Source organism: Pongo abelii, chromosome 4, assembly GCF_028885655.2.
Source record: "Pongo abelii isolate AG06213 chromosome 4, NHGRI_mPonAbe1-v2.0_pri, whole genome shotgun sequence".
Classification (NCBI taxonomy): domain Eukaryota; kingdom Metazoa; phylum Chordata; class Mammalia; order Primates; family Hominidae; genus Pongo; species Pongo abelii.
Window position 1 is genome coordinate 76083665 of NC_071989.2, and position 22445 is coordinate 76106109.

At 38.4% G+C, this 22445-nt stretch overlaps 1 protein-coding gene across 13 annotated transcripts in view; it reads left to right on the forward strand.

The window, feature by feature from the left end:
• The window catches only part of MAST4 (microtubule associated serine/threonine kinase family member 4), a 569328-nt gene that overhangs the window by 293054 nt on the left and 253829 nt on the right, over positions 1–22445 (forward strand). For all 13 annotated transcript variants that reach the window (XM_024247058.3, XM_024247059.3, XM_054556424.2 and 10 more), the window contains one exon: positions 6225–6256. In XM_024247058.3, the coding sequence (XP_024102826.3) occupies positions 6225–6256 (32 nt within the window). The remainder of the gene's footprint in view (positions 1–6224; positions 6257–22445) is intronic.

Here is a 22445-nt window from a genome sequence, read left to right on the forward strand (position 1 = left end):
GCATTTCTATTGGGATCTCCCTACTGGTTTTCCAGCTTGACTACTGTCTTCATTTAGGAAAGCATGTACTTATGAGCAACTTACTGGATTTTTCAAGTGTTGTTAGAATGTAGACCATTTTTGCCTTCTGATGATTTACAGTCAAGCCCTGTGTAAGATCTGGTTCTATGGTATGAACTTTTTTGTCCTCTCCTTCTGCCTTCACAAGTGACTCTCAGAAATGCAGACCAGAAAAATGGCACCCAAAGCATTTCTTTAGGAGATCCTATCCCTGGATGAGCCTGTACACCCAGCTAATTTTATGCTTTGTCAAGTAGTGAGAGCTCCATTTTGAGTACCTTTCCTTGCCTCATACTGCTTCCCACTTGCAAAGGAAATAACTAAAAACCTGAAACTTTACCTCTGTAATGACCGCCTAGAAAATTAATATTCCCTAAAGAGAAAAACAATCCAAAGGCAAATGGTTTATGCAAACCAATAGTCCTTAGGGGGACTTAAAAGTACCAACGTCTAATAAACAACATACGCAAACCACTTTCTCTCTAGATCTCTAGGGGTGGGGCTCAGGTGTTAGTATTTTTAAAAACTCCCTAGGTGACATTAATGTGTCGCCAGGCTTCAGAATCACTGCTTGAGCTGAATTATCTCATTCCTTTTTATTTTCTCTCATCTGTTAGCATTTACACATTCAAGTAATACTGCATAATCTTGCACCTGGTGATTACTCTTTTGTTTTATATGTGTGTGTGTATGTTGCCCCAGCTAGCTTTTAAATGTGTTTTGTTTTTCCTCATGTGTCCCTAAAAGCACCTGATATACTGCCTTACACATCTTGGCTTCTTTGAACTCTTTTCCTAAATTAATTGTTAGTGCAGAGTACTTGCAGTAACTCAGTCATAGGATGAGGCCACCAATGACTAATGAAAGAAAGATGTTGATGGGGAAGTGCATGCACTTGAAATTCATTGGTGTCAGGAAAGTGGTGAGGGAATGGTGTGTACTGGACATTGCCACTCTGTTTCTACGTGGGGTTTGGGAGTGGTGGTGCAGAAGGCAAGTTGCTCAACTTCCAAATTCCCTTTGTTTTTTGGAGGAACTCCCCAAGTGTGGATCTTGGTAGACTTGGCCCTACCTCCCACTATACTAGTGAGGGAGCCAATATTCCTTTTTCCTGCCCACTTGGAAGCTGGGCAGAGACCCAGGTGTGATCATGTAACCCTCACAGGACATCCGCGAGGGGAGATGAAGTGAAGGTATGTGGGGGCAGTTAGAGATTCTTCCTGGAGGCTGAGCTCCCACTCAGTGTTCAGCTGCAGAGGTGTCCTAACTGGGCTGTTCCCTGGGTGTGGTCATACTTTCTGGGTTTAATTTTTTGGTTCCTGCCCACTTTCTGACCTTGTCTGCCCAACCGTCCTATTGCCTTCAGGGATGCGAGTAGCCATCCATACATTGATTGTTTACTTGTCAGTCTCATTCAATTTCTGTTGCTTTCAAGAACACCAGCTGCTGGGTAGAGCAACAGGTCAGTTAACAGTGTATAGCACAATCCTCCCTTCTTCTTTATTTTAAATGGCAAAGTCCCTGTGGCTTTGTAACCAGGTGTATCTGTTTTCCTTTTTCTATCCTCTCCATTTCATCCAGTCCCATGGCTTTACATACCATCTTAGTGTTAATGACTCCAAAATCTACCTCCAGCCTTAACCTTTTTCTTGCACCCAGATTCATGTGTCTAGTTGCGTGTTTGGAATCTTCTACTTGGAATTCTTACAGAGAGACATCTTGAATGTAGCATGTGAAAGCTGAACTGTTTTTCCATCAAACTCCATTTGCTCAGGCCAAAAACTTACGACTTCTTGCTTTCTCTTTCATGCTCCCCATCCAGTTTCTGTGTAAATCTTATGAAAACATACCTCAAATCTGACTACTCCTTGCCATCTTCATTGCTGGTCCTACCTAGAATCTCTCTCACCTACAGCATTTCTATAGCTTCCTAAAAAATTGATATTAAATATTGCCTTAAAGTAAGCTTAGAATATTTAGATATTTATGTGTTCATTTCTTCTGTTCTCCAGCTCCACACCAGTCTTCCCTTCTCCCTGTCTCCCCCTTTTGATACACTTTCTTTCACATTTTGGAATAATTTTAAAATTTACAGAACATTTACAATACAGCTCAGAAAATTATTGTATACCCTTCTTCCAGTCCCTCAAAATGTTGACATCATATGTAACCTTAATACATTTGTCAAAATCGTGACTTTAACATTGGTACATTGTTATCATCTAAACTGCAAACTTTATTTAGATATCACCAGGTTTTCCACTAATGTCCTTTTTCTGATTGAGAATCCAATTCAAGATTTTTCATTTATTCAGGATTCTTTATTGCCTTTAGCCACCCTTAGTCTTCTCCCATCTGTGGCAGTTGGTCAGTTTATTCTTGTTTTTCACAGCCTTGGCAGCTTTAAGGAGCATGGGTCAGACGTTTTCAGAAGCTCCCTCCATTTGGGTTCACCTGAGGCTTTTTCACGATTAGACTGGGGTTCTGGATTTTACAGATAATACCACAGGCATGAAGTGTTCTTCTCATCACGTCATATCAGAGGATAGCAGTGTGACGTCAGCGTGACTTACCACTGATGATGTTAACCTTGATCACTCAGTTATAGTGGTATCTGCGGGTTTCCCCACTATAATGTTGCTATTGTTCCCTTTCTCTATTCTATTATTTGGAAGTGAGTCACTAGGTCCCAACCCACTCTCAAAGAGAGGAGATTTAAGCTCTACCATTTGAAGAAGGGAGTATCTACATGTATTATTTGGGCTTCTGTAAATGTCCTCTTTTAAATCATAAATTTACCCTTAGTTAGAAAAGAAGCATTCAGAGATTCTCTAAACACATGCGGCATGTATAGCCATATTGTTTTGTCTATGAATAGCTGTTAAATACCAGAAATTATAAATAGTTTTAAAGTAACCACTGTGGCAATTGCTTGTACATGTAAAACGTTACAGTTTTCTCCCGTCTTCATGAATAAGATAGTTGCCTTCTCTTTTTGAAGCTAAGGATGGCTGACCGAAAGGAGCAGGATCATTTACCCTTCTTTCTTCTCAGACTCTCCATGAGTTTTCTTCCTGGATTGGAGGGGTCTTTTGGTATCCTCAGGTATATTGAGAGATCTCAAAAATAACAGGATTCTCAGGCAAGATTAATTTTATTTAATCTTTAATGCAAATATTTGCTAGTTAACACTTAAAAGTCTGGGGGGAGGATACAATATCAAGCAAGTAATGATAAACAGCAACTCTAAAAAATGTTAAACGTCATTGAGTCATCAAAATCAATGAAAATCTAGAAATTTTTAATCTTAAGAATTTCTTTAATCCAGTGTCAACAATTAGCATATTGTTTAGTTCAGATGGATATTTCTTGCTGTTTTTTTCTTTTTTCCCTTTTTCTTTCCTCCTCCAATTCTTACCTGACAGTAAATTTTTAACACACACTCCACATATGTCAAGCACAAGCTTGGGTTTATGATCCAGACCAATACCACGTCTTATCTAATTATCTAAGTATGTGTTAGTGACCTTATCCTGACATTAAGAAAATAAAATGAGGACACATACACAAAGTACCGCAGGGACTTTGGCGATAAAATGACTTGATGCCGTTCATTTACGTCCGACAGGTGCAGATTTATCAGCGTGTGGCCCTCATCCATTAGGGCAGGAGCAGCTCCCTGCTCAGGCTGCAATTGCTTAGCCCTCCTGGTATTTGTAGACTTTTGCAACTACTGTTCACAAGGTCTTGGCCACAGCACATTCATTTCTCTTGCTTTATTACCATCACATCTGATTCCAATTTGCTACCAAATTGAGTTTCCAGTCCTGAGCCTGACATTCAAGCCATCAGGTGGATTAGCTCCTACAGCTTGGTTAGCATGGTAGCTTCAGGTCAGTTGACAGTGGCCTATTAAATGTCCTTTGCTCCTCACCTTGGAATCTCGGCTGCCATCCTGTGGAGCAGCAGTGCTGGGTTACCCACTGTAACCTTTCTCCTTGTTTAGAACTCATAATTCTAGACCTACTGGAAAGACTTCTGATTAAAAAGAGTTGGTTTTTATCCCTTATCTTGCTGTTTCAGCAGCTTTTTCTCAGAGCAAAGCAGCCAGTTTATGCTCGGGTCATTTGGTGGAATATGATTGATGGAACTATTTGGGTCATTCATTTGGTCCCTTTCCTTTTGTATCTTCTGAGTGATCTATTTGCATATATAGTTGAAATAACATCTGATTTATTATTTTGTTGTTATTAATGATAACACCTCAGGTACCTTTTATGCGGCTGTCAGATCAACTTGTTGGACAGAGCAGTATTATTCATTTGGTTTCTAGGCCTTTTGCTCTGCACTAGTATCAATGCCTTTCTAGGAGAAATGGCCTGAGCCTGGTACAGTGTGGTGTATTTTGTAATCTCAGCTACTCATGAGGCTGAGGCAGGAGGATGCTTGAACCCAGGAGTTTGAGATCAGCTTGGGCAATGTAGTGAGACCTCATCCTAAAAATAAATAAAAATTAAAAAATGAAAGATACAGTGTGGTGAGCTATTGCTTCTAGGAAGTTCTCTCTTTTTAGTTTCTTTAACCTGAATACAGCACTGATTTCTCAATGCTTATCATAACCAAAGATCCATGTATATAGAAAATTACTCATTGGTTTTCTATTTATGTTTCAGTTCCCAAGGAAAACTGTCTTGGTCAGAGACTTTTCTCTTGTCATTAGAGGTTTTAGTAAATGAAGGTATATTTATGTTTCAGAATCAGGGAGTCAAGTTCAGCAAACACTATAATTTCTTGGAGCTAATCAAGGATTAAAGAAAAAAGCAAAGCAAAACAAAACAAAAAGCACTTTACCACTGAACCCTAGAGCCCTTGAAAAGGTTTGCTATTGGGAGAAAGAAGACGACATTTCATTCCTAAAATTGCTGATTGTTTTTCTTGCTTTTGAACAGCTATATGATTGCTGTAACTCTGTATGGAAATATATTTGCCAGTTAATAAGTAAGGCCTGCTGTATTTAAAGCAGCAGCCACAGAGCTCTCCTCCCCTCTGGTCTGATGCTCTCACTGCCACTTTCTGTAAGCTGTGCTGGAGTAAGTTGTGCTGTGGAAAAGTGATAGCTGAGCCTGCTGTCCATGACAAACATTGAAATATTCCATAAAAATAAGAGACAGGAAAGGTGAGTTTGAAGCTGATGGGGAAATACCTTTCAAAGGATAGTGCTCAAGCACCTGAAAGGCAGAAAAATAAATGAGAATTATGGGCATGAATAACCAAATTTAGTCATAGTGTGCTTCATTTTGAGTTTAAATAGCCAAATGACTCATTGCTTCCTATTCTTTAGTAATTGACAGCAAGTAATTATTCTTGAGCTTTGAAAACTTCATTAGTGGATAAGAGGTATTTCTGAATCTATTTTTGTTTATTTCTTTGGTTGGCTTGTTTTCTTGGGTGGTTTTTTGGTTTTCCACAGCCTCTTGATGATTAGGTAGGTAAGAATCTTAAAACTGAGATAAGTGTGAAGGCACCCTTTTAAAACTATGAAGCACTGTAATAATTGTCGTGGTTGTCTGATTACCTTTTGGAAGTTGATTAAGCTACTTTTAAATATCCCAAGGAATAAATGGATGTTTTGAGAAATAATACCAAAAGGAAAACTTTTCCATTATTATTTTAAAAATAGAAAGTACAATGTTTGGTATGCATAATATTTGCATGAATATACTTCTGTTGAGGGCAAATAGTTTGATTTAATTGTCCTTTTCATCGTACCTTTCATTTAATTATAATCCTGCAAAATGTCTCCTACCTCTTATAGTTTAAATCCTGTTTGGTTAAGTTTTTTGCTTCTTCAGACTTTCCTTATGCTCAATTGTAGGGCCATGTAACTCAACTCAGTATTTTACTGTAGTTGCTTTGGGAAGATTGATGGTTTTTCTGCTCTGGAATTCAGATAAGCTGTGTTTGTACCTTAAACACAGTGTGTAAAGAGAACCGTGTAAGAAGGGATCCAGCCTAAAATTATGACATTAAAGTGTTTTCAGTATAGGAAATGCCAAATCAAGGGTAATGAAGGATGATACGTTCTATGTTATCCATTTGGTATCCTAGTAATCTAAGGTTAATGCAGCATTGCTTATATATGGTTTTTTTTTTTTCTTTTGCAGAAGGAGCTGAGTCTCCCCAGAAGAGGAAGTTTGTAAGTAGTAGTATTTTGTTTCCTTGTTTTCTTTTTATTAATATATAGTTTATAGTATGATTCTTCTCTGATTCATTAGTGGCAATTATAAAATGAATGATAATCAACTGAAGAAAACAAAAAACTGAATTTATTTATAAAAGTCAAACAGTAGTAATGATTTCATAATTTCCAGGGTTTGTTCCATATGGGCATTGCAAACCTAAATGTATATTTATTCCTTGGAGAATCTTAATTTTTTAAATGCTGTTATATAATCAAGCAAAAACATTATTTGGTCAGGAGACAGTATACATTGATTTGAATCAAGAATTAGTGTTCTTTATGTTCTGAAATCCATAATTTTTCTTTATACTATGGATTTTATATGGAGTAAATTATGTACTTTTGAAAATGAATTGGAGACTTTGAATCAGTTAAACTTCCCATTGTTAGATCTAGATCTTATTGAACTGATTCATGTAATGACCTTGTATTAAAATAATGAATTTATGAACTTTGAAACTTGATTTCTTTATAGTGTGTTTTATTCTTTTATTTTTAAGGCCAATAATATATTTGCATAAATCATAATTTTTTCCATTAGCAGGTTGCAGAATAGAATTGAGGACAGAATTAACTACCCTCAACTAAGGTCGAATTTGTTATCCAATAGTACTGTGTAAGGGCTGGTCTGGAAACATTTACATTTGATGTCTGATTTAAGTTGAAGAAGTTAGTAGATGGAGCACCTCCTTTAAAAAAAATAGTATTTAAGATAAGTTTTTGCAACTCTCCTCTTGGAGGATTAGAAAAATATATGGTGACTGTTGAAATACAGGATTTATTCTAGGCTAAATTTTGGAAAATTTCAGCCTTTGCATCTAAGAACCAAAAATTCATCAGCTGTGAACATTTCATTACTGTCCATTTTGCTTCCTGTCTTTTGTACAAGTTTAGGCTGCCAGGCAGACACTGGATTATTATTTTTGGAGAATGTGCCTAGATAAATTGTCTCTAGCTTTCAGCTTCTATCTCCCTGTGCTAGAGTTTAACAGAAAATAGTTTGCTATAGGAAATGGACTTAGAATTAAACTCTTTCCTCTTCTGCATCGTGATTAGGACTCTGTTGCCTAAACTTGGAAAAGTCCAAACTTTTTGATATTTCCCATCATGATGAGACAAAAGAAAAACAGAAAACTACATGAAATACTTTTATAGAAAAAAATGTTATTTTTTTGTACTTTTATTTAAGGCTTAAACACCCTTTTTTATTTGAAAACTTCAGAACTTCAGTCAAATCTTGCTTTTAGCCTTTTTAATAGATTGCATGTGGGTTTTGTTTTTTGTTTCTTGTTTTATCATATTAGTGTTTCCAATAATATTATAAAGATTATGTTAATTACAGAATTAGATTTCATATTTCTATTTAAGGGTAATTTCCTCTTTTGCACTTGAGTAAGTCTCAATTCTGTTAATGTTAGCTGATAGCCATGAGTTGATGTGAAAATTATTTGATAAGGAAAGTATTTAAGTTTCTTTATTTGAGAAAATGGGATCTTTAGTGAAAAAAGAATAACGACATAAGTTTGTTTGGAGCCTATCCTTTGGCAACATAGTAAGAGAAAGTTTGAATTACATCAGAGCCATTTAAACTCCCCTCCCTATTAAAAGTCAATTGAGCATTCAGATGATGAGCATGAAGCACACTATATATGTATATGTGAACACAAATCTACTTTTTTAGTGAATTCTGGGAAAATTAATACTTTCAAGTGAGGTAAACCAAAAATAAACATGCTATTTTTTATTTTCTATTAAACACAAATATTCCCCAGAGAATTAATGATGCCTGATATAGCTGTGCTAGAACCCAGTGTCACTCAGCATTTTTAGTGAATACTGTACAGAATGCCAGTAATTACTCTCCTCATGCAAGGTTCTTTTATGACTTTGAGAAAGGGAAAATGCTTTTTAAAATAAATGCTAGAGTGATTTTATACAGATCTAATGAAGAAAGGCACAAATGTATCTTTATTAGTATCAGTTAGCCAACATAATAGTACCTGATAATTAAACCTGTTAGCACTTTCTTAGTTTATTTACTGCATACATGCCTCCTCCATAAGTGCTTTGAAATCTTTTTATATCTTCTCTCAGAAAGATTGGGGATTTGCTTCTGCTGTTCTTTTCAGTCTTTTTGTTGTTGTTGTTCCATATTAACAGTAAGCAACTGCACACAGTGTGATGTACTTCTTATTGTCTTTGGTTATACAGCCATGTGATCCAACTTGTTAGAGAGTGTGTACTTTGATAAAGGCTGAAAAGGCCTCTATTTTGATATATCTGCTGCTTCAAATCTGTATGTCTTGAAAGATAGTAGCTTTAAAATTGCATTTTCAGCATTCTGAAACTTACGGGGTTTTCCAAATTTTTTTGAAAAATTTGAATATCGCTTTAAATAAGCTTAGAGGTAACTTTTATATCCAGAATCATGGTAAAAAACATATATTAAATGGAAAGCTTTCAGAAATGAAAGACTGTAGGAAATTTTTTGTTATTAATTGAAAATATAAAAAAGCAAACTATTCTGTCTAGAAAAATTCAGATCCTCACTAATTTATTATTTACAATCATTTTAATGAGAACTAACTTGAAGACTCTCTTGTTTTATATACATTTTTAAAAGGGGCAGAAGCAATGATTGTGACTGGGTAATAGACAAGAGAAGTGAGAGAAACTGCTTTCTAGGCAAGATGCTGTTATGAGATTATCAAGTAACTCCAGATCACTTTTCCAGAGGCATTCCAGCTTCCTAGACAGCTGGATTTTAGCTATTTCTCTTCTTTTTCCATTCAACGAATAGCCATTTGCCAAGACTTCTTCTGATCCCAGATTCTTCCTGTACTTTCCCCCTCATTCTCCTTGGAACTAAAATTATCACATTGTCGTATCCCCCTCCTTCTAGCTACCTGTCAAAATCATAATATAGTCAGATAATGAAATATTGTACAGCAGGTAAAGTAACCAAACCAGAGTATACATATCAGCAGGTATAATTGCCAAGAATAGAATGATAAGCAAGTGCTAAAAGCAAATTCCAGGTACAAGATGGCATTTATATTATAAAACTTAAAAATATGCAAAACAATATGTTGTTTCTGAACACAGGCATTTACAGTAAAGGTATAAAACATGCATGGAAAGCAAGTTTATGATAAAGGTCACTTACTAGTGGAGAGAATGAAAGACATTGGATTTGAGAGGCCTCTGCAAGGAGTTTCACGTACATCATTAATGTGGTAGTGTATATATGGGTGTTTATATTATACCCTCTATATTTTTGGTATTCTTGAAATATTTTATGTAAAATACTCAGTGATTGTTTCGAAGTAGGATTCAAATTGCTTTAACCAAGTATTTATGTAGATTTTTAAGTAATTTGAATAACAATTATGTAAACATTCTATTTTGAATAAGAAACTATATCACACCTGTGTTTGTGTGTGTGTGTGTGTGTGTGTATTTGGTTCATTTTGTCTTATAATGAAGATTGCTCCAAATAAATATGATTTGACAGTAACTGAAATATCTACAGTGGCAGACACCAATTGGCTCTTGCCAGAACATCATAGAAAAAATTATGATGATAAATTGTGATAATCTTGAAATGCCTTAGTATATACTACCTCAAGCCAGGGGATGAAACACATGAGATAATAGCATTTATGATAGTATATTATTACACTTAGCTTCAGAGCTAGATTTGTTGCTTTAGATTTTTATCCCACTTTATCCATCAAAGAGATGTGACTCTGAATGCCTGTTCTTTGTGTTCAGCAAGGTATCCAGTATAATAACTACATAGTGCAGACATTTGTGGAGTCTGTACAAATCTGTCTCCCCTTCCTAGATTGGGAGCCTCCAAGCAGTGGACCTGCCCTGTTCTCTTAGGTTCTGTCACTGTGCCTGCTCCCTGAGCACAAGTGGTGATGCCATGGCTGGATGGCGGGTGCCAGATCCTTCATGGTTTCAATTCAGTGTGGTTTCAATTCTGCATGTTGTTTGATTTAGATTTTTCTAATAACGAATTTGTACTGTCTGTATTTATGAAAGTGCCGTTATTGTTGTGGTACTTTTTTTCACCTATATTTTGAATGTAAGTCCTGAAATTACATTTCTAAGTGGAAAAATTCACAGGGAAGTGTTTGTTTTTGGGCAAGGAAAGTGCAAAAAGTGGAAAAGCCCAAGATGATTAGGAGCAAAACCAAGGTGTCCCTGGCAGCCACTATTTATTTTTAAAGGACCCCTTTGTGTTTTGTTAATGGCCTAAATAAACAGCTCTCCAGGACAGAGAGGCTTCTTTTTTCATGGAATTCCCTAGAGTGCCTTGATGGTGTTTATACCCTGGAGAGAGGAGCAGGAAATAGGCTCAGGACAGCTCCTGTGCCTCCTCCTACTTTTAAGTGGTCTTTCAGATGTCTCCATATAGAGAAGAAGGAAACTGTACTATGTATTCTTAGCAAATAGATTCTCCTTGCTACTTAAAATGACCTTTCCTCCACCTTGTTTAATTATAAGCTGTGGTGCATTGTTTCGTGGCCTTGTGGGTCCGGGACCTACAAAATTATCTGCAATTATCTCTTCATTTTAGTAGAAGCAGTGACTGACACTTGGCAGTTTCTTAGCTTTAAGTTCTCTGGCCACACATGCTTGATTGCTGGCTTGCTTGATTGATGGATTGGTTTATGATATTTGATTGTGACAGCTGTTTTAAATTTATTTTTATTTAAAAAATTTTTCCAACTCTTTTGAAAAATAATTTCAACTTTTAGGTTCAGGAAGTACATGTGTAGATTTGCTACAGGAGTATATTGCATGACACTAAGGTTTGGGGTAAAAATGATCCTGACACCCAGGTAGTGAGTGAATATAGTACCCAAATGGTAGTTTTCCAGCCCTTTCCCCCTTGCCTCCCTGCACTAATAGACCTAGTAGACCCCGGTGTCTATTGTTCCCATCTTTATGTCCACACACATGCTTTAAGGATGCTTTTAAAGGAATATCCAAGGCCGGGCACAGTGGCTCACGCCTGTAATCCTAGCACTTTGGGAGGCCGAGGCAGGTGGATTATCTGAGGTCAGGAGTTCAGGACCAGCCTAGCCAACATGGTAAAACCCTACGTCTACTGAAAAATACAAAAATTAACCAGGCTTGGAGGTGCATGCCTGTAATTCCAGGTACTCCAGAGGCTGAGGCAGGAGAATCACTTCCACCCAGAAGGTGGAGGTTGCAGTGAGCCGTGATCGCGCCCACGCCAGCCTGGGCAACAGAGTGAGACTCTGTCTCAAAAAAAAAAAAAAAAAAAAAAAAAAGGAATATCCAGCAGCAGGAACCCAAAGCAGAAGCAGCTCCCAGTATGTATAGTAGTCCTGGAAAAGTATGTCTCTGCATGCTGAGGAATTGCTGAGAGTATTCAAATTATCCCAGAGGCAATTTAAAAGGTTTTGCTTATTTTAATTAACTGATCTAGCAACAATACTAGCAGCTGGTAACAGTATTCCTCTTTATAGAGTTTGTCAATGAAAGAGTGAAAGTCTGTAAAATATTTGAAGGGATTTATTCTGAGCTCAATATAAGCGACCAAGGCCTGAGGTCCTGAGAGGTCCTCAGAACATATGCCCAAGGTGGTTGGGTTACACTTGGCATCATACATTTTCAGGAAACATAAGACACCAGTCGATACATGTAAATTATGCATTGGTTTGGTCTGGAAAGGTGGGATAGCTGGGTGGGTGGTGCTTACAGATCATAGGTGGATTCAAAGATTTTCTGATATTGGTAATTGGTTGAAAGGATTATTATCTAAGACCTGGAATCAGTAGAAAGGAGTGTCTGGGTTAAGATAAGTGATTATGGAAACTAGGGTTCTTATTATGTAGAATAGATGGTAAATGTCTCTTGTCAGGCCTTAAAAGGTATCAGACTCTTAATCTCTCCTGGATCAGGAAAAGTCCTGGAAAAGGAAGAGATTCTCTACAAAATGTAGATTTTTCTCCACAAGAGACAGATTTGCAGAGCCATTTAAAAATGTGTCAAAAATATATTTTGGGGTGAAGTACTTGAATTTCTTTCAGGGCCTGCTATCTGTCATGTGATGCTACACTAGAGTCACATTGGAATTTGGTCTCTTATGCTCCAAAGAGCCTGTTTTGTCAGTCTTAAGATCTCTGTTTTAACATCAGCTGGTCGGTTGTGCTGAATTCCAAAGGCAAGGAGGGTATCATGAGGCATGTCTGACCCTCTCTTCTTATCATGGCCTGAACTAGTTTTTCAGGTTTACTTTGAAATGCCATTGGCTGAAAAAGGGGGATTCATTCAGTCCCATGGGGGACTTAGAATTTTGTATTTGGCTTACATGTTTTTATGATTTTTCTACATTCACCCTTTCATTATTCCTCTGAGAGTGGTTGGAGTCTATTAGGGCTGGCCTTGGAATAAGTGGGCTAGGTATCTACTGGCATTTGGTAGTTTCAGGTCTGCTAGGAGGTCAATCCCCTCTGACGGCAAAGGGGATTTCCATCTTAAACACATCTACCACATGTCAAACATTCCAGTATTAGAAATTCATTTTGCTGGATCTTGGAGATGTCTTTGGTACCTCACTGAAATGTATGTGCCTTTGGTCAGGGCAGGTTGTCGCCCAAACTAAATTTAGCACAGCAGAAGACAATTCATTAATGGGATGCTTCTGGTGAAGTGGCAAGAAACAAGGCTAGCAGAAAGTTGAGCAGGTATTGAGAACCATTTTACCATATGAATACATTAATAAATGTATGAAAAGAGTAATGAACTTATTTTACCACTTTCTAATTTTGCCTTTCTTGGTTAGGTACAGTAAAGGGTGTCCAGAGATGAGATGGAAGATGAGAGTGACCAACAGAGGGAGAAAATATTGTCAAAAAGTAGTTAGGACTACAAAGCAGGGGAACTTGATGGTAGCTTCTGGGTGGCGCTGGGTCTGCTAGACTTCTGAGATAGAGTTTGTCTTATAGTAGATGTATTTGTTGGAGAACTTTCTCCTTAGTTCAACTAAAACTGGGCTTTTATCACACGACCAGGAAAGATTAGGCTCGTGGACATATAGAAGGGTGGGGAAAATGGAATTTACTGGGTGAAAAGGAAAAATAACTCTCAGCAAAGCGAGAGAGAGAGAGAGAGAGAGAGAGAGAGTCCTGCTAGGAGGTTTCCCACTTCACAGATAGAATCCCAGGTCACCACACAGGAACAGAAGAGGCCAGGCTTCTCCCCGTTGCAAAGGGTGCAAACTTCCTGAGGCTTTACCTCATCCTCCCAGGGTGCAGGTGGGCATTACTCAGAATCAGTCGGGAAAGGGTGAGCTTCATCCAGGATCAGCAGTTTGGTATTTCAGCCTCCAGGCTGTTTTAGGCTTGAAAGTGGGATTTTGCCAGGGACCCTTGGCTGTCTCCTGTCTCAATCATATTGAATTGTGTGTATTGGATTAGGGTATTTCTAAAATTGGAATTTCTAATTTTGACACAAGATAGGAAGTGAACTTCTATATAACTGAATGGTCATAGGTTGATGCGTGTGTGTGTGTGTGTATTTTTTAAAAAGAAGACTTACATTCGGGCCTGTTATATATCAGAAAATACTGCCTTGACTGCCTGTCTAGAAAAGTAGTTTGAGTAAAATGAGATTATTTCTAGAAGGCAAGGAAAGGGAATCACCTTGGTTTTCAACTTACTTGAATTACATTTGTGAGATTTTCAGCAAAGTAAAGGCAATATTTCCTGAAAGAGAGGGAAAGAGTTTAATCCAAACAAAATAAAGGACGTGTAAACCATATTTGAATAAATTTAAAAATAAATTTAGTTTTCTTCTTAGCACTTTCTGTCCTCCCACCCCCACAAATATTGAAGCAAAAATTCAAAATATCTATTATCAAAGCCACATGGAAGTCCAGTGTCATTTTGAATGTTAGAAACCCAAAAACAAAACGAAGATAAAAATCGAGTGTCACATCTGAATTAGCATTTAAAGTGGCATGCTTATATAAAAAGAGAACGGTGTAATCTATCCTGAGAGTAAAGAGAGGATTTCAGAATGTGGAAGAATGTCAATTGCATTTATGTATTCATCGAATAGCCGGTTTGGTATTTGGCACGTATTTGCACCTTTCCTTATCACACATGCATTTGTCTTCTGTGAAGTGGATAGGGAAGAGATTTAGGATATAGAAACAATGTAGGATTGATCTTCTTACCTTTGAAAATTATATGAAGACCTTAGTTTTGTCCCGGGGGGAGGGTTAGGTCACCTGTGGGGAGGTTTATAAAAATCTGTGTGCATTGCCAAACACCCTTGGGAATGCAAATCAGAATCTAGTGTGTATTGAGGGCAGGGTAAGGTAGAGGCTTGAGTACTTTTAACCAGTTTTCAAGGTGAATCTAAAATGCCACTCCCAGTTGAGAATTAATGTTCTTAGAGTTTCGGGGGGTGTGCGTAGTGGTGAAGTGTGCTTTTGGATAGCTAAAAGCAGGGGCAGAAGTTCCCAATTTCATATTTACTGGAATAACTTTTTAGCAAATCAGAATCAAGTAGGATTGGGGGAAAGTTTTTTAGTGAGCAGTCCTTTTCAGCAACGCTTATTTAGAGTGACCCATTGAGAGAGGCAGATATCTGTGCTGCCTCACTAAAAGCCACCTTCTCATATCTGTTAATCAATAGGCAATCAATCACTGAGTAGCATTTTGGAGCGTGGACTCAGAAGTCACACTGCCTAGGTTTGAATCCTGTCTCTGCCACTTAGCCAGCTGCATGACCTTAACCTCTATGTGCCTTAGTTTCCTAAAGTAGAATGAGAATATTATTGTGTCCTCAAATTGTTTAGAGGATTAAATTAATATTTGTGAAGTGTTTATAACAGTACCTGGCATATAATTGCTGTATGTTTTCTTAAATAAATAAAATACATTGGGAATTATGCCCTTCTTTCTCTTCCCCCAAATCATTTATTTTTGTCCTGTTGAGTTAGGCAAAAGACCACAAAGTAGGCTGGGGAAGTCCCCTTAAAGTCAGATCATTGGAGTAGCATTTTCTCAGGGGCTGTTCCGTTTCCATCAAGAGGTGTGAAAGGGGCAGTTGACCCCATGTCCTTGGATAGATCTTTCACTTGTACCCTGCGTTGGTAACCCTAAGGACATAAGCTCTCTACATTGCTGTGGAGACAGATCACACATGTGTTCTGGCTCAGTATTATTAGGCCGTGAAGGAACTCACTCCCTGTCCTCAGTGGCCCCTCTATCAGATTTAAGCCATCTCTTCTCAGCAGGGTAATCAGGACACTCCTTGAAATTGTGTTTTGGGACTGACAGGTGTTGATAGAATAATATGGTATATTATAGTGGTCTATATGGAAAATTTTATCATAGAATTTCAGAGCTGGAAGTAAGCCTTAAGAGAAGTCTGACTGAAAATATCTTTATTTAGTAAACAAGGAACTAATGACTCAGAGAATTTGAGGCTTGCTTGTGCTCAGGGAGTATACATGTTGATTGCAAACCATGACCAAAATTTAGGGTTCCTAACTCCCAGGGACTGGCAAGCAGCCTTTCCTTTTTGAGGTCAACATGCTTGAGTTAGAAACATAGATATCAACAAGGGAGTGGGTACTGATATCGTTTGGCTGTGTCCCCACCCAAATCTCACCTTGAATTGTAAAAATCCCCACATGTCAAAGGTAGGGCCAGGTGGAGATAATTGAATGATGGAGATAGCTTCCCCCACACCATTGTCATGGTGGTGAATAAGTCTCACAAGATCTAATGGTTTTATAAATGGGAGTTCTTCTGCACAGGCTCTCTTGCCTGCCACCATGTAAGACATGACTTGCTCCTCCTTCACCTTCCGCCATGATTGTTGGGACTCTCGAGCCATGTGGACCTATGAGTCTATTGAACCTTTTTCCTTTATAAATTACCCAGTCTTGGGTATATCTTTATTAGCAGCATGAGAACAGACTAATACAGGTATGTTTTGTTTTATAAAGAAATGTGAGCATCAACACCCACAGTATGGACCCAATAAAGGGTAGACCTCACAGAGTTTGCTTGACTTCACCATGTTTGTCATAGTTTCTTTGAACATTTTGGAAAGCAAAGCCTCAAACTTGCCTTAAAAGCATACCCTTAACAGTAGCTGAAGGGGAAACCTGCAGCCACACACCCAGCACTACCAGGATGCTGAGTTTACCTCAGACTGTAAAGAGAATAGTGACAGCCACACTGGTGTGGTGTAATGGTCCCAGCTGCAGTAACTGGCAGTCCCCACATATATTCATTATCCAATTACCCATGTGAGCAGAGCAGCTGAATTCTGTATTGTTCTCTCTTTACCCCCGTTGTGTGGTAGCAAGTTGGGCCCTGGTAGCTCTAACAGGGAACTATGGAGAGGTAGGACTTCTCTTGTGTCCTGGTGTTTCTTGGAATCTGTGCCATCTCCTCTGCCATTTTGACTCTTGAGATTTAAATTCTTCTTTTACTCCATGGGGCAGTAGACTATCAGACCTAAGTAACTACGGGAAAATACCACACCAAATGGTTTTCAGGGTTTTTTTCTCTACTTTTCTGAGGTAGGGACCTCACCCTCTGAGGATTTTGGTGGGCCATTTTTTTTCCATCTGAATACACATGTGTTTTCTTTCTTTGTTTTTTTTTTGAGATGGAGTCTCACTCTGTCGCCAGGCCGGGGTGCAGTGGTGCAATCTTGGCTCACTGCAATCTCCGCCTCCCTTCAGGCGATTCTCCTGCCTCAGCCTCCCAAGTAGCTGGGACTACAGGCGCACGCCACCACACCCAGCTAATGTTTGTATTTTTAGTAGAGACAGGGTTTCACCATGTTGGCCAGGATGGTCTCGATCTTTTGACCTCGTGATCCGCCCACATTGGCCTCCCAAAGTGTTGGGATTACAGGCGTGAACCACTGTGCCCGGCCCATGTTTTCTTTTAATAAGTTGTTTTATGATGTCACCTCTTCTGGGATGATGTTGAGGGCTTTCCCATGCTTAAGTACAGGAACATGAGACAAACCCATGGAAATGCCAGTAACTGCACACTTCCTCCCAGTGGCTGTGTGAGCTCTGCTTCATCCCACGCATCACTCACGTAACTTTTGGCCAGCACCATAAGGAAGTTCTCTGCAGATAGTTCTGTGAACACATTTGCATGAGAGGAAAAAGTTTTATTGACTACAGTCTATATGTTTGATTTGCATGTGGAAATGAGTGGCAGAAATCTGACCTAGCATAGACAGACACATTTAAAAATTTTTTTAGATTGCAAATTCTAATAATAAATTCAGGCTGGGTGCACTGGCTCACTCCTATAATGCCAGCACTTGGAGACAGGGGGATCGCTCGAGGTCTGGAGTTGGAAACCAGGCTGGGCAAAATAACGAGACCCTGTCTCTACAAAAAAAAAAAAGAAAACCAAAAAACAACAACAAAAAATCCCCCAAAAAAGGTAGCTAGGCATGGTGGCATGTATCTATAGTCCTAGTTACTACGGAGGCTGAGGCTGGAGGATTGCTTGAACCCAGGAGTTTGAGGTAACTGAGCTGTGATCATGCCACTGCACTTTAGCCTGGGCAACAGAATGGGACCCTGTCTCTAAAAAGTAAATAAATGAATTAATTTAAACGTGTATTATAGAAATATAATCTGTCAAGAAATATTTACATATTTTGTAGATGTTTATGTGAAGATGTCCTTTATCAGAAAATACTAATTTAGCTTACGCTTTGTGCTCTTTATAGTGCAGAAAAAATGATTTTTAACTTTTGGTGTGTCATAGAGATCAATGGGATTAACCTTTTGGTAACATTAGCATTGAGTGCCTAACTCTTCCTAAACCCTGATTTTCCAATGCAGTCTTTTGTTGTTATTGGGGGTGGTGGTATATGCTTTTACTTAGAGGGGTCAGCTTTGAGGCAGGGATTATCTTCTAGATTTATTTTATTTTTAGGAAATTGAGGAGGGCATTTGATTTGAGAAATTAGTACTGTATGCCTTCCGTAGGTGGCTGCCATGGAACAAGTGGTAATGTTAATTGCAGGGAGAGTGGGACCTTCCCACTGGACTAGCAGCAGGACAAAGTGAGGGAGAGTTTTGCTCCTTTTCTCAGCTCCTTTTGGCCTCTCTCCCTAGGCAATAAATATTCAAGTTTGCTTTGCATGGGGCACATGAGTGGGTTTACCAGGGGGTTTGTATTTCAGCATATAAACCATAGTGTTTTGTATCTTAACAAATCAAGAGTCAGTTATCTGCAAGAATAAGCAGAAGGTTTTTTTTTATGTCTGGAATAAATTAGCTTAAATGCTAAAACCAGTCCTTGTGGATTAAAGAAGCACTTGGAAGCAATGAAGTATATTTTTAAAATGCACTTGACATCATACACTGGAATGAAATTAATAGATCACTACACAGTTTTCATGTCTTAGAGGAATAGTGGTGGCCTTTTAAGGTGGATTTCTTTTTTTTTTTTTTTTAATTTAATTTTATTTATTTATTTTTTTCTTTTATTATTATTATTATTATTATTATACTTTAGGTTTTATGGTACATGTGCGCAATGTGCAGGTAAGTTACATATGTACACATGTGCCATGCTGGTGCGCTGCACCCACCAACTCGTCATCTAGCATTAGGTATATCTCCCAGTGCTATCCCTCCCCCCTCCCCCCACCCCACAACAGTCCCCGAAGTGTGATGTTCCCCTTCCTGTGTCCATGTGTTCTCATTGTTCAATTCCCACCTATGAGTGAGAATATGCGGTGTTTGGTTTTTTGTTCTTGCGATAGTTTACTGAGAATGATGATTTCCAATTTCATCCATGTCCCTACAAAGGACATGAACTCATCATTTTTTACGGCTGCATAGTATTCCATGGTGTATATGTGCCACATTTTCTTAATCCAGTCTATCATTGTTGGACATTTGGGTTGGTTCCAAGTCTTTGCTATTGTGAATAATGCCGCAATAAACATACGTGTGCATGTGTCTTTATAGCAGCATGATTTATAGTCTTAAGGTGGATTTCTAAGGTACTACCAATACGTATGTAGATGTAGTTGAATTTGATAGAATCATGGGGAGAAATGCCATCAAACACCTGGTTAAAAGCATATTACTTAAGTATTATCTTTGAGAATTCAGGCCACTTAGCTTTATTCTATTTTTTTCTCTTTGTTTTGCTGAAAGATGTTGGTCGGACATACCTTTAAGATGATGGTGGTGATTGTCTTGGGAGGCACTTAAAAGGAGAATTAAAACAAAGAGACTTCAAATTGGTTTTCATAAGGGTCTAAGTTTTTCCCTCCCAACACACACCACATCTACTATTTAATATCATCTAGGCTGTATTATGTTCATGTAACCAAGAATTGTGAATTCTGTTTGTATTAACCCACAGAGGAATTTAAAACCACAAAACAAAACCTCTAAAACTGCTTCCTTTCATGGATTCCCAAGTAGCATGAACCAGTTTCAGCTGTCCCTACATGGTATAGCAGTGAGGTTTTCCCCAATAGCTAGCATTGCATTTCTCTCTTAAAAAAGTATTATTGAGACATAATTGGCATACAATAAACTGTACATAATTTAAAGTGCACAGTTTCATAAGTTGATATGTGTATACGCTCATGAAACCACCAGCACAGTTGAGATAATAAAATACCCATCTCCCCCAGAAGTTTTCTCCTGCCCCTTTGTCATTGCTCCCCCACCCCCACATCCCCAACCAGACAACTACCAATGCTTTCCATCCCTAAAAACTAGTTTGCATTTTTAAAAAATTTTACATAACTACAGTGATATTGTACGCACCCTTCTTTTAGGCCTGGCTTCTCACTCAGCATAATTATTTTGAGATTCGTCCATGTCATAGCATATGTCAATCATTTATTAGGGTTTTTTTGCTAAGTAATATCCTATTGAATGACTGTGTCAGTTTCATTAGTCTCTTGCCACTGGACATTTGGGTTGTTTATAGCTTTTGGCCATTATAAATAAACCTGATATATGTGATCTGTAAATGTTTTCTCCCAGCCTGTGGCTTGTGTTTTTATTCTCTTTATAGCATCTATTGAAGAGCAAAAGCTTTATTAATTCATTCTTAATTCGTTCTTTAAATGCTTTCGGTGTTGGAGCTAAGCCATCTTTCCCTAATCCAAGGTCACAAAGGTTTTCTCCTATGTTTTCTTCCAGAAGTTTTGTAGTTTTAGATTGTACATTTAGGTCTATGATTAATGTTAGTTGATTTTTATACATGGAGGGTGAGATATGGATTGAAGTTCATTTCTGCATACACATCTCTAATTGTTCCCACACCATTTGTTGAACAGGCTATTTTTTTCTCCACTGAAATGCTTCAAACTTTTGTCAAAAATTAGTTGTCTGTGTATTTGTGTTTCCATTTACAGACTATTTCATTGATTTGTCTTCACATCAATCTACTCTCTTGATTATTATAGCTTTATAATAAGTCTTGATCTCAGAAGCATTAGTATTCTAACTTTGTTTATCTTTTTTCAAAATTGTTTTGGCTGTTCTAGTTGCCTTAATTGTAGAATCAGTTTGTCAGCTTCTACAAAAAAAAAAGCTTGTTGATATTTTTATTGAGATCCTATTGAATCCATAGATCAATCTGAAGAGCTATGAAAAGTTGACCAGTACTTATACTGAAATTCTAGTCTTAGAGATGGATTAAAGAGGACAATGTGTAAGCTGATGCAGTGTGGAAAGATGGGATGGAATGGCCCCCAAGGTGTGCTGATGGAGGAGAAGGACTAGGCTGGAGAGACTGAGTTGAGGAATGAGTGATCATAAATGAGCAAATACTTGTCCAAAAAGCCCCTCAGGGAAGTACAAGGGATGTAGTTGGGTGGGTGGTTCAGGGAGTAGCTCAAGTAATGATTTGAAGCTGAAGTCAGAAGGAACTAGCCACATTTCTTCTAGAAAGAACTATAATGGAGAGCTCACGCTTAGCATAGAGAGGGGGTAGAAGAGGAAGAGTGTGACCAGAGGAGGTTCAGTGGCTGGGGAGAGAACCACGGGTCCAAAATGTTGTGATGCAGGGGACACAGAGGGTTACATCATGCTTTAATGATTGGTACATTGCCTGAGTCTGATACAACAATGAAGGTCAGTTATACACTTGAACTGATTGCTTGTCTAGGACAGTGGGTCTCAACTGGGGGTGATTTTACCCCCAAAGATGACATTTGACAATATCTAGAGACCTTTTTGGTTGTCACAACTATTTGGGGACCAGGGTTTCTCTCACTATCTTCTAGTGGACAGAGTGCTCCACTAGAAGCACTGTTTAGCAGTTTAGTTCACTGCTAAACACCTACAGTGAACAAGACAACCCCAAAGAATTATCTGCCCAAAATGTCAGTAGTGCTGAGGATGAGAAACTCTGATCTAGAAACCGAGAATCAGAAAAGAAGGTGGAGGCCCGGCGAGGTGGCTCACACCTGTAATCCCAGCACTTTGGGAGGCAGAGGCGGGTGGATCACTTGAGTTCAGGAGTTGGAGACCAGCCTGGTCAACATGGTGAGACCCTGTCTCACCTAAAAATACAAAAATTAGCCGGGCATTTGGGGGCGCACCCTTATAATCCCAGCTATTCAGGAGGCTGATGCGGGAGAATCACTTGAACTCGGGAGGCAGAGGTGAGCTGAGATCGTGCCGCTGCGTTCCAGCCTGGGCTTCAGAGTGAGACTCTGTCTCAAAAAAAAAAAAAAGTGGAACGAGAGCTGATTGTTTGCTCTGAGATTTCATGTTTTCTTCTGAGGAGAAATATTTGTTCTCTTGTATAGTGACTGTGGGATGTTTCCCTGGATGATAAGAAATTAGTCTGTGGGACTCCTCTTCAGGGATATTTTCAGAAGATTTCTAAAAAGGTTATCCTAGTGTAACAAAAGAATAACTTGACTAAAAGTAATTGGAAGAAAATTTTAGCATTTGAACTAGTGTACTTAAGAAAATTATTCTCTTTGGACATGGCATTGTCCATAGATGAGTTTGTCAATTAATGTACTTTTCAATACAAGTAATAGAAAACCTAACTCAAAGTGATTGGAGGAAAAAATTGCCAGCTGTGTAACTAAACAGTTGAGGCTGCACGCG